This window comes from Nyctereutes procyonoides, unplaced genomic scaffold, assembly GCF_905146905.1.
Source record: "Nyctereutes procyonoides isolate TBG_1078 unplaced genomic scaffold, NYPRO_anot_genome, whole genome shotgun sequence".
Taxonomy (NCBI): domain Eukaryota; kingdom Metazoa; phylum Chordata; class Mammalia; order Carnivora; family Canidae; genus Nyctereutes; species Nyctereutes procyonoides.
In genome coordinates, this window is record NW_026575151.1 from 12,268,378 (window position 1) to 12,284,537 (window position 16,160).

Consider the following 16,160-nt stretch of genomic DNA (forward strand, 5'->3'; position numbering starts at 1 on the left):
AGACTACCTCCCCACCCCGGTTCACCCATTTGCTAGGACTCAGCATATAGTTGTGCTTACAGGTACAATTTATCACAGTGAAATAATGTAAAGTAGAATCATCAAAGGGAAAAGGTATGTGGAGGCAGCTTGGCATAGGCTTCCAAAAGTCCTCTCCTGCAGAGTCATGCAGGATGTACTTAAACTGCCCCAGCAATGAGTTGTGACAGTACATGTCAAATGTTGCCAATCAGGGAAGCTCATTTGAGACTCAATCCCCAGGTTTTTATAGTAGGGACTGGTCACACAGACCCCATTGTCTGGCAAGTATTTCAGTCTTCCAGAAGACAAGCAGGTACTCTGCATAAATCATTGTTTGCAGAACTGATTTAGGCATAGTGAGCCTCTCCTCAGAGTGGTGGGAACCCTCCCAAACCCAAGTTCCCAGATACCAGCCAACGGCCAACCTTGTTTCCAGCTTTAATAAGAATAGCAATTTGGGGACACCTGGGTGGCTCAGTGGTTGAGCATCTGCCTTTGGTTCAGGGTGTGGTAATCCCAGAGTCCTGGGATCGAGTCCCATATCAGGCTCCCCGCAGACAGCCTGCTTTTCCCTCTGCCTGTCTCTGCCTCTCTCTGTGACGGTCATGAATAAATAAATAAAATCTTAAAAAAAAAAGAATAGCAATTGGGTTCTTTTCTACATACCCAGTTATCTCTTACATGCACAGCCCCTCCTTTGCATTCATTCTCTACTCCCCACTTTTTTTTTTTTGGTAACTTATTATTACCTATTAAATATTTGTTATTGTCTATCTCTTCTCACTGAAATGTAAGCTCCCTGGGGACAAGGCCATTGTTTTATTTCCTGCTATTCATAACTGGGACTGGGTAAGGTTAGTGAGGCAGCTAGAACACAGAACTCAGAGAGGTGCCCACCTGGGGCCTCACTTGCCTCACCCCATCTCTGTCCTGCTGCTCTGTTCCAATATGTAAAATAGTGCCCGGCACAGAGTAGGTGCTCACTACCTTTCTCTTTGGAATGCAAAATAGTAGGAGTAGGGATAATGAATTATTGCAAACAATACTGGAAATTGACATCTTTTTTTTTTTTTTTTGGAAATTGACATCTAAGGTTAAAATAAAGGCCTTTCAATATCAATAGAAGGCCTTTTGCTTTCCTATTTACTGTTGAGGCTTGATAATAAAATAGAAATTAAATATTCTAGGAAATAGTGAAAAGATAGTAAATATAGATACGATACTAATAGAATGTCACCTATAGGTACATGTACATTTTTTATTTTTACTTCTTACTCTGTCCTTGTATTTATCCCTATATTTAGATTTTAAAAGATAAAAAAGATGCAAAGATACGGGAGCTTGAGGCCCGAGTAAGTGACTTGGAGCTGGAAAAGGTGAAGCTGGTGAATGCAGGGTCTGAACGCCTCCGTGCAGTAAATGACATCAAACAGGAGAGAGATCAGTTATTAAATGAGGTGAAAACCAGTAGGAGTGAGCTAAACGGTCTTACAGGTATGTTACTTTAGTTCAAATTCTGCTGACAACTAGGAGCACTGCCAGTGAATCCAGCGTGGATGCTAGGATTCTTGCAAAAGTATGGGTGCTCATCCCACATTGTAAACAGGGATAATTATGCTGCCCTGAAATCCTGATGCTTCACCCTCAGAGTCCATGAAATTCTTTACTTACTTGTTTTTTTTTTTAAGATTTATTTATTTAGAGAGCATGAGCTTGTGTGAGTGGGGGGAGGGGCAAGTGGGGGGAGGGGCAGAGGGAGAAGGAAACCTCAAGTGGACTCCCCGCTGAGCAAGAGCCCACTATCAGGCTCAATCTCATGACCCTGAGCTGAAACCAAGAGTCAGATGTTTTTTTTTTTTTTTAATTTTTTATTTATTTATGATAGTCACACAGAGAGAGAGAGAGAGGCAGAGACACAGGCAGAGGGAGAAGCAGGCTCCATGCACTGGAAGCCCGATGTGGGACTCGATCCCGGATCTTCAGGATCGCGCCCTGGGCCAAAGGCAGGTGCTAAACCGCTGCGCCACCCAGGGATCCCCAAGAGTCAGATGTTTAACTGGCTGAGCCCCTAGGCACCCCTCTTTACTAAGTTTTCAAGAAAAGGGTGAGAGAAGTGGAAACCTTGAGTCCTTTGAGTTAAATAGTTTGATTAGAAGTTTCATAGTGAAGCAACGTGTATACACAGACTGTATAGATTTCTTGAAAAATCAATTAAGATCTTATATTTAGAAACAAAACACTTAAAAAAAAAGAAAACACTTCTAGTCCGCGATTAGTGTGGTTCAGGTATCATTTACTGCATGCGCGTGTGCGTGCGCGCGCGCACACACACACACACACACACACACAGAATCAATGATTCCTGAGCATTTATTCGGCCAGATACCGAGATAGACCCTAGCAGCACAACAGTGAGGATCCCACCTACTTGGGAGCCAGACTTCTATAGAATCAGTTACAGGACAGTGGGCGAGGCATGATGTGCTGGGTGCAGATGGAGAAGAGTGTAGAGAATCAGTCTCCTATAAGATTTAGAGCTCCTCTGCTAAAGTTGAAGAAAGAAAAGGGATTTAGCAGGTAGAAGGGTAGAAGGGCAACCCAGGCAGAGAGAACATCATGGGCAAAAGCATAAGGAATGAAATAACAATGTGACCTCAGAAGTATTTGAGTAAAGGTACAAAGGCCCGAGGGCTAAGAAATTAGGTAGAGTAGATAGGCAGAGCCAGACAGTGTGGAGCTAGCAAAAGACATTGAGTAGGAGATTATTGTCATCAAATTTGCATTTTGAAAGGACAGCAGCAGGTAAATGGAGAAAAGCAAGACTAGGGCCCAGTCCAGCCAGTTAAAGGGGCTCTTGCCCTCCTCCCAGGGAGCTATGAAACTGGAACCAAGGCAGTGGCAGTGAGAGTGAAAAAATTAATAGGAGTATTTTTGCAACTGAACAACAGTGCTTCATGATTCGAGGGATTGTGTGTAGCCTGCAGGTTTTAAATCCGTGGGATCGGTAGAATGATGGTCACCTATAACTGAGATAGGAAAACCATTTGGAGAGCAGGCTTGAGGGCCAGAGGTGAGATATAGCCAGTATGAGACAGGTGGTATGGGGGATGCTGGGATATGCATGTGGAAATGTCTCAGTACAAGGAGGGCTTGGCTCTGTTTGTTCCCTTTATATATGAATCTATCATATATAAATATATTGAAAGTTGAATAGGTGTGTGTTCTTGTATAGAATGACGAGTGCGTGCCAAGTATTTCATTAATAACTAGAGCTAAAAAGACAGAACACACAGTAACCTCGGGTTTCTTATCATGTCATGGAGATTCACCTACCTACAGATAGATGGTAGTGAGATCTACTGTGGATATGACCATCCAAGAAAATTGAAGATGCAGTTGATGTAAGCCAATTATACTGGCTGGAAAAAAAAAGCAGTGAATAGTAAGGAAGTAAAGAAGGAGGTTCCACTCAGGAAATGTGACTGTACATCTCATTTCTGAAACAAATGAAGATGTAGCTAAATGAAGTCTCTCCCAGCTCTAAAATTTTGTGATCATTAATTACAAATAAAATACACTTCATACAGTGTATGAAGTAACCAAAGTAACCATCTATTATTATCACATGGTGACAGAGGACTATGAAGTCTTAAAAAGGAATTTTCGAAACAAAACTGAAGAAATGGAAGCTACTACAAATAAACTGAAAATGCAGTTAAAATCTGCACAGTCTGAACTTGAACAAACAAGAAATACTTTAAAGTCAATGGAAGGATCCGATGGTCATGGTATGCTTTACTGGATTTTATTCTTCTGTTTTTAATGCCATTGGTCTAGACTTACTAAAACACAAACCTAGATACATCACCTGCCACCTCTTACAAGTGCCCCATGATGTGAGAGATACACAGTGATAGGCACCAATGATGAGTGTTAGATAGTAGTCATTGTACTCAGGGTTTTTAAGGGAAAATGCCATGTGCTTAATGTAATCCCTAAAGTATCTGAATCTCTGCCTTTTTTTTTTTTTAAGATTTTATTTATTGAGACACACAGAGACACAGAGACAGAGAGAGAGGCAGAGAGAGGGAGAAGCAGGCTTCATGCAGGAAGCCTGACATGGGACTTGATCCTGGGTCTCCAGGATTACGACCTGGACTGAAGGCAGCACTAAACTGCTGAGCCACCCGGGCTGTCCATCTGAATCTTTTCCTGTGGCTGTTTCAGGAATTTCTAACAGATCTCAATGTCTATAAGTGCCAATTAATTATTCTTAAGGAAGTATTGATAAAAAAATACAAGTTACCAGTAATTTTCATTTAACCCCTTATTTTTCACATGTTTCACATGTTGATTATCAACATAAAATAAAAATCTGTGGTTCATTGTCAGTTCCTGATTCCCTCTCTGTGATAAAAATGTGATGGAGCTGTGGGAATTGAACTGCCAGAATGAGTGGTTTCTTGTTACCACTTAGACCTGTTCCCTTTGTCCCTTGATGTCCATATTAATTCTGCTGTTTTATATAATTCATATTGGTGGTATATACATATATATATACATAAACATATACAAATATGTTAGCTGACTATAAGAATAAATATTAATCTAAGTAAATCTATGTTTTTAAATTTCTCAATTATTTTTTAATGTGAAAAGATTTATTTCTGTGCTCGTTACAGCAACACATATACTAAAATTGGAACTATGCAGAGAAGATTATCATAGCCCCCGCCAAAAGGCGGCACATGCAGGTAGATTCTTGAAGCATTCTGTATTTTGTGCAGTTCTTGGAAGTTCAGCTTTTTCTTTGCTGGTTAACACCAAGAAAATGGTAGGGTTTGGAGAAGTCACTTAGGAGGCCCATTTGGGATCGTACCCTCCCCTCCCCACCTCAGTGTCCTGAGGCATTTCCACCACAGCCACATTACAGTCACATTACAGTGATTAAATTAACTGGGTAAACCTGTGTTTACATTCAAATGCTTATTTTTATTGCTCAAAATTATCTTAAAATAAAAGAGATTTAAGAAAATAAGCTTTCAGGGCAGCCTGGGTGGCGCAGCGGTTGAGCGCCTGCCTTTGGCCCAGGGTGCGATCCTGGAGATCCGGGATCGAATCCCACATCGGGCTCCCTGCATGGAGCCTGCTTCTCCCTCTGCCTGTGTCTCTGCCTCTCTCTCTCTGCGTGTCTCTCATAAATAGATAAATAAAATCTTAAAAAAAAAAAAAAAAGAAAATAAGCTTTCAAGGCCAGCCATGAAACACTTATTTATTTATTTATTTGTTTGTTTATTTATTTATTTATTTATTGAACCATTTAATAAGACCAGAATTCTTCATTGAATGAGGTGAGTGGTGAGCAAATGTCAGACTGTGGCTCTGTTAGTAAAGCAGTGCGTTCTGTCAAACCAACCCTGTTTTGACAGTTTAGCTTTCTAACAAGCTTTCTATATCTTGTTAAAAAGAAGTCAGACCTTTCATCCTCTCCGATAGTTTGTTTCTAGAGATGGGTACAGTTTCTCTTTTTAACCTCTAAGCTCCATTTGGACCTTGACTCAAAGCCATCACATTTTCAAACCTCTTTCCTCAGCTAACTGTGGGAAACAACATTGGGTCTCTGATTTTTTTTTTTTTTTAAGATTTTTGTTTTATTCATGAGAGACACAGAGGCAGAAACACAGGCAGAGGGAGAAGCAGACTCCCCACGGGGAGCCCGATGTGGGACTTTATCCCAGGACCCCAGATCACGCCCTGAGCCAAAGCTTAACTGCTGAGCCACCCAGGCGTTCCCAGGGTCTCTGGTTTTGAATCTCCAAACAAGGATGAGCTTCATAGATCTTTTCAGTGACCTGCCATATTTGAAGTATTCAGTGCCTTCTACCTGCCTTGAACATTCTCATCCCATCACTAGTTTTATTAAAGCAATTCCATATATGCTTATACTGCCAATATGACTGTTGAAATAGTGAGTTCCAAACACATGCAATGACCATAGGAATGAAAATTGAATGTGAATGCTTTGTGACATCACTGGAATCTGTAAAAAGATCACTTAATAATAGATACCTTATATAATAACAAGACATTTTTATAGGATACCGTATGAACAAATAAATAATAGTTGTCTTTGTGGCATTTTAAATATGAATTTCTGGAAAATTATTTTAGTAAAAATGCTTAAAAAATACATACATTATTCATTATATGACTATTAATGTATATGTTTTCTATATGGATAAGTATGAAGTTAGTCAATATTCTATAACATTGGAGATGGTAAACTACGATGGTCAATGAAATTAATACCAATAGCAAGGAAATCACAAAACATCATTCTCAGCTCAAAATCTCTGAAAATTGTTATATCCCAATATTGTGAAATCTGAAGATCTTTCTCTGTGATCACTCTCTTGAAACTGTCCAAGTGCCTTAGAGAATCTTGTCACCTTCTCACAGTGTTTAGCCATCAATTTATAATAGCTTTTCAAAATATAGAAACCTTAAATACTAAGGCAGTTTACTTCCTTTCCCCCCACCCCCCCAGCTATGAAAGTGGCAATGGGAATGCAAAAGCAAATCACAGCTAAAAGAGGTCAAATAGATGCCCTTCAGAGCAAAATACAGTTTTTGGAAGAGGCAATGACAAATGCAAATAAGGTGAGTCCCTGTCCTCAGAGTGGAAGGAGTCAATATAATGTTCACTCTTTAATATACTACAGGCAGGATAAGACATAGGAGCATTACAAAGTATAGCTGAGAAATGAGGTTATTTCTGACTAAGAGAATAAGCCTGAAGGAACATTTGAGTAGGATCTTGAAAGAGCTGGTATTTTAAATGCAGAAAATGGGCAAAAGAGCATTCTTGGTAGAGATAGGGAATGATTTTATGTGATGTGTATTCTTAAAATCTCTATGGTCTGCCAAACAGTGCAGTAAAAGCCACAGAGTGATGAGAACAATGGAATGAGGAGTACTACACTAACAGGGCTTAAGTGGCTCAGTGGTTGAGCATCTGCCTTTGTCTTGGGTGGTGATCCCGGGTCCTGGGATCAAGTCCCGCATCGGGCTCCCCACAAAGAGCTTGCTTCTCCCTCTGCCTGTGTCTCTGCCTCTCTCTCTCTGTCTGTCTCATAAATAAATAAATAAAATCTTAAAAAAAGGAGTACCACACTAACAGATTTCATCAATGACATACAAAAAATAGAAACCAAATGAAAATGGTAGCATAGTTTTACAGGTTAAATGAGGAGAAAAATACATAAGTAATACAATAAACATGGGCCTTTATCTTGAAGAAGCCCTGAAGTTTGCTTGTGGAAGTTTGCATTAGAGGGTTGTGGCTTATGAGGTATGATGGGGGGGGTATAAGGGGAGTTTTCTGTAACACTAGATGTATATGGATGTGACTCATAACTCAAGGTAAACTGAGGTAGTAGTAAATGGGTGTTTGAGGAGTGTGCATGTATGCTTTTTGTATATTCCTACACAGCTCTGTTCAGCTTGGCACAGTTTTGTGTGACTTAGTATTTCTCATAAATGAAACTGCATAATAAGTGTGAAATCAGTGTTGTGCTCAGACGTTCCCGGATACATCAGTCACTTTGAAATAAATCAACATTTTCAAAAGAAGTTACGTGAGAACTGACTGTAATGGAGGTGAGGAAGTAAAGAACATGCATAGAAGACAGCAGCTCAAGTTAATTGCTTTCCCATGCCCAAAAGGAGCTGCTGACGTACTTTTTTAGAGTGAGGCTAAACAGTCCCAAATATGTACAAATGTATGTGTTTATGCAGAGCCCTCATCATATGGACTGACTTACTTCCTGTTTTTGGGTTCTTTCCTCCTTTTCTCTTATCGTAAATTTGTTTCTTTTCTTCTTCCATTATTTGCCCATTTGGACCTAAAGGAGTGCTTATCCTCATCCTCCCTGAGAAAACTTAGAGCATAAGAGGTCACTACCTGCTGTCATCACAGGTGTCTGCCCCCACCCACAGGAAGGTATTTAAAACCCACAGACACTCCCTTCAAACAGAAGGGAAACAACTTGTGAAATTAATACATATTTTACATATTTTATAGGTTTTATCCAAGATTTAATAAGCCAAGAAAGAGGTAATAATGCCAGTAGTGATAAGAATAAGAGAGTACATGGTAACAATTCTAATGGCTCCCAGCTACAACTCATAAGCAATTAAATGGCATTTGAATTAACTGTAGTTCAGATATTTATATGTTTCATATCTCCATCACATCAGAGCATCTACATCAGTACATTATTTCTGATATATTTTTTCCTCTATAATTATAGGAAAAGCATTTTCTAAAAGAAGAGAAGACTAAATTAAGCCAGGAATTGAGTACTGTTGCAACAGAAAAAAACAAGATGGCTGGAGAACTAGAAGTCCTGAGATCACAGGAACGCCGTTTGAAAGAAAAGGTTGCTAATATGGAAGTTGCTCTTGATAAGGTAGTTATTAACTAAATGTGTAAAGTAATTATCAACTAAATAGCTATTAAGTAGCCTTGTCCTGAATAAAAGCTCATGTTGATAGAAACCAAATCTCTGTTATATCACAGAGTATAAGGAAAAACCATATCCTATGGAGAAGGCTCTTCTAAGTGTTAAAGTATAGTATGCATATATTTTACAAAATTCTCTTTTTCAGGCTAACACAGTTACAGGAGCAGTAAGGTATAAGATGTAAGATGCTCCTGATGTCCTTAGTTTACTGAATAAATCCATCTGCAGTCTGACCTACTGCCACAGAATGACTTGAACACTAGGTAGAATACTGTTGTTAATACCAGTAAGATGGCAACTTGATGCTAAATGTCTGACATTTGTTGTGGTCCAGAAAATGGAGGCAGAAAACAGCTTAAGGAGTGAGAAGGATTAATGACGCTGTATTTGTAATTGCCATTTATCATAGAGGAGTGAATCTTTCTTGTCACTGAGAACCCTGGAAGTCTAAAAATGTACCCGGACTGGTCCTTGATTCTTAAGAAATTAGAGCTTTTATGGTTAGGTAAAATGACCTGTGATCCCTCCTATGCCAACTTTGATTTTAAAACATGATAGGAATTTGAGTTGTGAAAAAAATAAATAAATAAAAATTTAAAAAATTAAAGATTTTGAGTTGTGGCTATTTCTCTGTACATTTTTTTATATTGCTAAAACTCTTTGGTCATTTCATCCTTAATCTCTTCATCCTTTTGAATGCCCCTCACAAACTAAATGCTGTGTAGATACTGGGGACACAGAGAATAAAGCCATGACCTCCAGTTGTTCTAAGTTTACTGAAATAAATAGATAAATGTAAGTTAGTGTGTTGAGAGTGGGGGAAGTTCCTTTGAAGAGATGGCAACTCTGTATTTATAGATTAATAAAATAAAATTAGAGTGGAGGATAAACCACATGTGATTGCTTGATTGTAGGCATCTTTGCAGTTTGCAGAATGTCAAGATATCATACAGCGTCAGGAACAAGAATCTGTGCGTCTAAAACTTCAACACACTTTGGATGTAAAAGTGAGGTCTTTTTTTTTCCAATATAAATAATTTAAGCAAAAAATAATGCCATTCTTTGATATACTTACATATTTTCTTCATGTGCCTTAGATACATTCAAGTATACTTTCAACATTATCTGATACTAGCAATTATAAAATCTGAATAAATATCATTACATTCTATACCTCTCCTTTCCTGTGGTAACAAATGAAGCACTGTACTCTGTGTTAAGTTTAGATTAAGAGAGGCAAACACCTTCTTCAGGTATGCCTTGAGGATACTGGAAAGAAGAATTTTCCATACAGGAGTTCAAGCAAGTGCAAAGGCCCAATGTGAGAGTATGTTTAGCTTGTTTGGAGAATAGCAAAAATGATTTAATCTGCATGACAGAAACATGTGTCCTTTAAAAACAGTACACTTTCTATTGAAATATATGTCTCTATTTTAAAGTTGCAGGCATACATTAAAGTCCTAATAATAGTTGTAGAGGATCTTTCCAAGTTATATGCCAGAACTACTATGGAGTCTTTAGTAAAAATTAGAAACCAGCTTACTAGCATACCATCGAGGTGTTTTCCATCTCATGCTTTTTTCAGTTAGCAGTGTGAAGGCATCTTCTTAAGCATATGCTTAGTTTTCAAAGAGTAACTCAGAAGCATTTGCTTGATACTTTGGCTTATGACTTTGTAGATGTTCAGTATCTAAGATTGAAATTATGTCTGCAAAATACATTTTGATTTTGCAATTCTAGGTGTAGGTTGACAATTATTTTGCTCACCTCTGTATTGCTTTCTAGGAACTGCAGGGCCCTGGATACACCTCAAATACTTCTGTGAAGCCACGCCTTCCACAGCCATCCTCAGCCGCCCGTTCTCATTCTAATGTACCATCATCCCAGTCCACAGCCAGCTTCCTGTCTCATGTAAGCGACTAGTCTCATTATTTGTGATGCAAATGACCTAGTATGTAAATAATTTTATTTTTAAAAAGATTTATTTATTCATGAAAGAGAGCGAGAGAAGCAGAGACATAAGCAGAGGGAGAAGCAGTAAATAATTTTAAACTGAGAAGAATTTCATTAAAAAATACATCTATAGTTATGACATTTTCAATTACTACATTTTAGATTTATACCAGATGAGTGAAAATGTTTACTACACTATACCAGATGAGTGAAAATGTTTACTACACTATACCAGATGAGTGAAAATGTTTACTACACTACACATTTTAGATTTATACCAGATGAGTGAAAATGTTTACTACACTATTTGGTGTTTCCTCTGGGGAAGATAGATGAAATATTCAGTGTGATTAATGTTAACGAAATTGTTTAAGTTTTCATTTTAATTCCAGTTTGCTAACATACAGTGTCCTATTAATTTCAGGTATACAATATAGTGATGTAACACTTCCATACATCAGACAAGTGCTCGTCAGACAAGTGCCTTCCTAAATTCCTATCACCTGTATCACCCATCCCCCCACTCACCTCCCCTCTGGTAACCATCAGTTCTCTTTAATTAGGGTCTGTTTCCTGATTTGTCTCTTTCTCTCCCCCCCCTTTGCTCATTTATTTTCTTTCTTAAATTCCATATATGAGTAAAATCATATGGTATTTGTCTTTCTCTGACTTATTTCACTTAGCATTATACTCTCCACTTCCATCCATATTATTGCAAATAGCAAGATTTCATTCTTTTTGTGGCTAGTAGACCACTGTGTGTATGTATACCACATCTTCTTTATCCATACATCAATCCATGGACACTTGGACTGCTTCTATTTCCTGGATATTATAAATAATGCTACTATAAACATCGGGTTTATGTATCCCTTTGAATTAGGGCTCTTGTATTCTTTTTTTTTTTTTTTTTAAGATTTATTTATTTATTCATGAGAGACACAGAGAGAGAGGCAGAGACACAAGGCAGAGGGAGAAGCAGGCTCCATGCAGGGAGCCCGACCTGGGACTCAATCCCAGGTCTCCAGGACTACATGCTGGGCTGAAGGTGGCACTAAACCACCACCAACCAGCCAGGCTGCCCGGGCTCTTGTATTCTTTTAGGTAAATGCCTAACAGTGCAATTAGTTCTATTTTTTACTTTTTGAGGAACCTCCAAACTGTTTTTCACAGTGGCTGCACCACTTTGCATTCCTACCAACAGTACACAGGTGTTCCTTTTTCTCTATATCCTCACCAACATCTGTTGTTTCTTATGTTTTTGATTGATTTAGCCATTCTGACAGGTATGAGGTGATATCTCATTGTAGTTTTGATTTACATTTTCCTGATGATGAGTGATGTTGGCCATCTTTTCATGTGTCTGTTGGCTATTTGATGTCTTCTTTGGAGAAAGAGCTGTTCATATCTTCTCATTTTTTCACTGGATTTTTTTTTTTTTTTTTTTTTGGCTGTTGAGTTGTATAAGTTCTTTATGTATTTTGGACGCTGACCCTTTATTAGATATGTCACTTGCAAGTATCTTCTCTCATTCCATAGATTGCCTTTTAAGTTTGGTTGATTGTTTCCTTCACTGTGCAGAAGCTTCTTATTTTGATATAGCCCCAATAGTTTTTTTTTTTTTTTTAAGATTTATTTATTTATTTATGATAGACATAGAGAGAGCGACAGAGAGAGGCAGAGACACAGGAGGAGGGAGAAGCAGGCTCCCTGCTGGGAGCCCGACATGGGACTTAATCCAGGGACTCCGGGATCCTGCCCTGGGCCAAAGGCAGGCGTTAAACCGCTGAGCCATCCAGGGATCCCCTAGCCCCAATAGTTTATTTTTGCTTTTGTCTCCCTTGCCTCAGGAGATATATCTAGAAAAAAGTTGCTTTCTCAGATGTTAAAGAAGTTACTGCCTCTGTTCTCTTTTATGATTTTTATGGTTTCAGGTTTCACATTTAGGTCTTTAATCCATTTTGAGTTTATTTTTGTGTATGGTATAAATCCAGTTTCTTTCTTTTGTATATTGCTGTCCAGTTTTCCCAACACCATTCATTGAATAGACTTTTTCCTACTGTATATTCTTTCTTGCTTTGTCAAAGGTTAGTTGACCATATAGTTGTGGGTTAATATCTGGGTTTTCTGTTCTAGTCCATTAATCTATATGCCTGTTTTTTTTTTATTTTTATTTATTTATGATAGTCACACACACACACACACACACACACAGAGAGAGAGAGAGAGAGAGAGAGAGGCAGAGACACAGGCAGAGGGAGAAGCAGGCTCCATGCACCGGGAGCCCGATGTGGGATTCGATCCCGGGTCTCCAGGATCGCGCCCTGGGCCAAAGGCAGGCGCTAAACCGCTGCGCCACCCAGGGATCCCCTATATGCCTGTTTTTGTATCAGTACCATACTGTTTTGGTCACTACAGCTTTGTAATATAACATGAAGTCCAGAATTATGATGTCTTTAGGTTTTCTTTTTCAAGATTGGTTTGGCTAGTTGGAGTCTTTTGTGATTGCATACAAATTTTAGGATTGTTTGTCTAGTTCTGTGAAAAATGCTGTTGGTATTTTTTTTTTAATTTTTTTTAAAGACTTTATTCATAGAGACAGAGATAGAGAGAGAGAGAGAGGCAGAGACACAGGCAGAGGGAGAAGCAGGCTCCATGCAGAGAGCCTGACGGACTCGATTCAGGGTCTCCAGGATCATGCCCTGGGCTGCAGGCAGCGCTAAACCGCTGCGCCACTGGGGCTGCCCTGCTGTTGGTATTTTGATAGGGATTGCATAAAATGCATGGATTGCTTTGGGTAGTTACAGACATTTTAGCAATATTTGTTCTTCCAGTCATGAGCATGGAATTTCTTTCTTTTTCTTTGTGTTGTCTTCAGTTTCTTTCATCAGTATTTTATTGTTTTCAGAGCAAAAAGTCTTTCACCTCTTTGGTTAGGTTTATTCCTAGACATCATTATTTTTGATGCAACTGTAAATGGGATTGTTTTCTTAACTTCTTTTCTGCTGCTTCATTATTGGTGTTTAGAAAAGCAACAGATTTCTGGGCATTGATTTTGTATCCTGAAATTTACTGAATTCGTTTATAACTTCTAGCAATCTTTTGGTGGTCTTTCAGGTTTTCTATATATAGTATATCTGCAAATACTGAAAGATGTACTTCTTTCTTATTGATTTGGAGGCCTTTTATTTATTTTTGCTGTCTGATTGTTGTGTCTAGGACTTCCAATACTATGTTGAATAAAAGTGGGGAGAGTAGACATCTTGTCTTGTTCCTGACCACAGAGGAAAATCAACCAGTTTTTCCCCCTTAAGGATGATGTTAGCTCTGGATCTTTCATCTACAGCCTTTATTATGTTGAGGTATGTTCCCTCTAAACCTATTTATAGAGGATTTTTATCATGAATGGATATTGTACTTTGTCAAATGCTTTTTCTATGTTTTTTGAAATGATTATATGGTTCTTACCCATTCTCTGATTGATGTGATATATGTATTTATTGATTTGCAAATGTTGAACCACCCTTGCAACCCAGGAATAAATCCCATTTGATCATGGTGAATGATTTTTTTTAAAATGTATTATTGGATTTGGTTTGCTAGTATTTTGTTGAGGATTTTTGCATCTATGTTCCCTGGGGATATTGATCTGTAGTTCTCTTTTTTAGTGATATCTTTATCTGGCTTTGGTATCAGGGTAATGCTGGCCTCAGAATGAATTTGGAAGTTTTCCTTTTTTATTTTTTGGGATATTTGGGGAAGAACAGATTAACTCGTTTTTAAATGTTTGGTAGAATTCACCTATGAAGCATCCTGGACTTTTGTTTGTTGGGAGTTTTTTGATTATTGATTCAGTGTCTTTGCTGATTATCAGTTTGTTCATATTTTCTCTTTCTTCCTATTACAGTTTTGGTAGATTATATATTTCTAGCAATTTATCCATTTCTTTTATGTTGTCCAATTTGTTGACATATAGTTTTTCATAATATTCTCTTGTAATTGTTTTTTTTTTTTTTTTTAATGATAGTCATACAGAGAGAGGGAGAGGCAGAGACATAGGCAGAGGGAGAAGCAGGCTCCATGCACCTGGAGCCTGACGTGGGATTTGATCCTGGGTCTCCAGGATCGCGCTCTGGGCCAAAAAGGCAGGCGCCAAACCGCTGCGCCACCCAGAGATCCCTCTTGTAATTGTTTGTATTTCTATGGTGTTGGTTGTTATTTCTCTTCTCTCATTTGTGATTTTATTTATTTGAGTCCTTTATTTTTTTTCTTGGTAAGTCTGGCTAGAGGTTTATCAACTTTAACCCCTTTTTTTCCCCAAAGAACCAGCTCCTGGTTTCATTGATCTATTTTATTGCCTTTTTAGTTTCTATATCATTTATTTCTACTCTAATATTTATTTCTTCCTTCCTTCTGGCTTTAGGTTTGGTTTGTCCTTTCTATAGCTCCGTTAGCTGTAATTTTAAGTTGTTTGAGATTTTTCTTGCTTCCTGAGTTAAGCCTGTATTGGTATACACTTCCCTCTTAGAACTACTTTTGCTGCATTCCAGTTTTTGGACCGTTGTGTTTTCATTGTCATTTTGTTTCCATGTACTTACTTTATTTCTTCTTTAATTTCCTGGTTGACCCATTCATTGTTTAATAGCATGTTATTTAACTTCCATGTGTTTGTCGTCATTCCAAATTTTTCTTGTGGTTGACTTCTAGTTTCATAGCATTGTAGTCAGAAAAGATGCATAGTATGACTTCGATCTTCTTGAATTTGTTGAGACTTATTTTGAGGCCTATTTTGTAATCTATTCTGAAGAATGTTCCATGTACACTTGAAAAGAATATGTATTCTGCTGTTTTAGGATGGAATGTTCTGAATATATCTGTTAAATCCATCTGTTCCAGTGTGTCATTCAAAGCCATTGTTTCCTTGTTGATGTTCTCTTTAAATAATTTGTCTCTTGATGTAAGTGGAGTCCCCTATTATTATTGTATTATTATTGACTAGTTCCTTATGTTGTTATTAACTGTTTTATGTATTTGGCTGCTCCTAGGTTGATGCATAAATATTTATAATTGTTAAACCTTCTTGTTGGATTGTCCCCTTTATTATTATGTAGTGTCCTTCTTTCTCTCTTGTCATCATCTTTGTTTTAAAGTCCATTTTCTCCAGGGTACCTTGATGGCTCAGTCAGTTGAGTGTCTGACTTTTGATTTCATTTTGGATCATGATCTCAGGGTGGTGGGATTGGGCCCGACGTTGGACTCCATGCTGGACATGGAGCCTGCTTGGGATTCTCTCTTTTCTTCTCCCTCTGCCCCTCCCCTCCCACTCATGCTTTTTCCTCTCTCTCTCTCTCTCAAATAAAAAAATAGATAAATAAAGTCTGTTTTGTCTGGTAATAAGTATTGCTACTCCAGCTTTCGTTTGACATCCATTTACACAATAGGTATTTCTCCATACCCTCACTTTTCAGTCTGCAGTTGTCTTTAAGTCTAAAATGAATCACTTGTAGGCAGAATATAGATGAGTCTTGTTTTTTAATCTAATCTGTCACCTTGTTTTTTGATTGGACCATTTAGCCTGTATATGTATTTATTTTTTTTTTAATTTTTTTTTAATTTTTATTTATTTATGATAGTCACATAGAATGAGAGAGAGAGAGGCAG

The 16,160-nt window shown here is 38.0% G+C and overlaps 1 protein-coding gene and 1 pseudogene across 3 annotated transcripts in view; both read left to right on the forward strand.

Moving 5' to 3' along the window:
- The window catches only part of CCDC158 (coiled-coil domain containing 158), a 102,900-nt gene that overhangs the window by 40,055 nt on the left and 46,685 nt on the right, over positions 1-16,160 (forward strand). For all 3 annotated transcript variants that reach the window (XM_055312983.1, XM_055312984.1, XM_055312982.1), the window contains 6 exons: positions 1,326-1,515; positions 3,657-3,809; positions 6,569-6,681; positions 8,334-8,492; positions 9,461-9,553; positions 10,332-10,457. In XM_055312983.1, coding sequence (XP_055168958.1) covers positions 1,326-1,515; positions 3,657-3,809; positions 6,569-6,681; positions 8,334-8,492; positions 9,461-9,553; positions 10,332-10,457 — 834 coding nt within the window. The remainder of the gene's footprint in view (positions 1-1,325; positions 1,516-3,656; positions 3,810-6,568; positions 6,682-8,333; positions 8,493-9,460; positions 9,554-10,331; positions 10,458-16,160) is intronic.
- Positions 4,691-4,803, forward strand: LOC129501914 (U6 spliceosomal RNA; annotated as a pseudogene).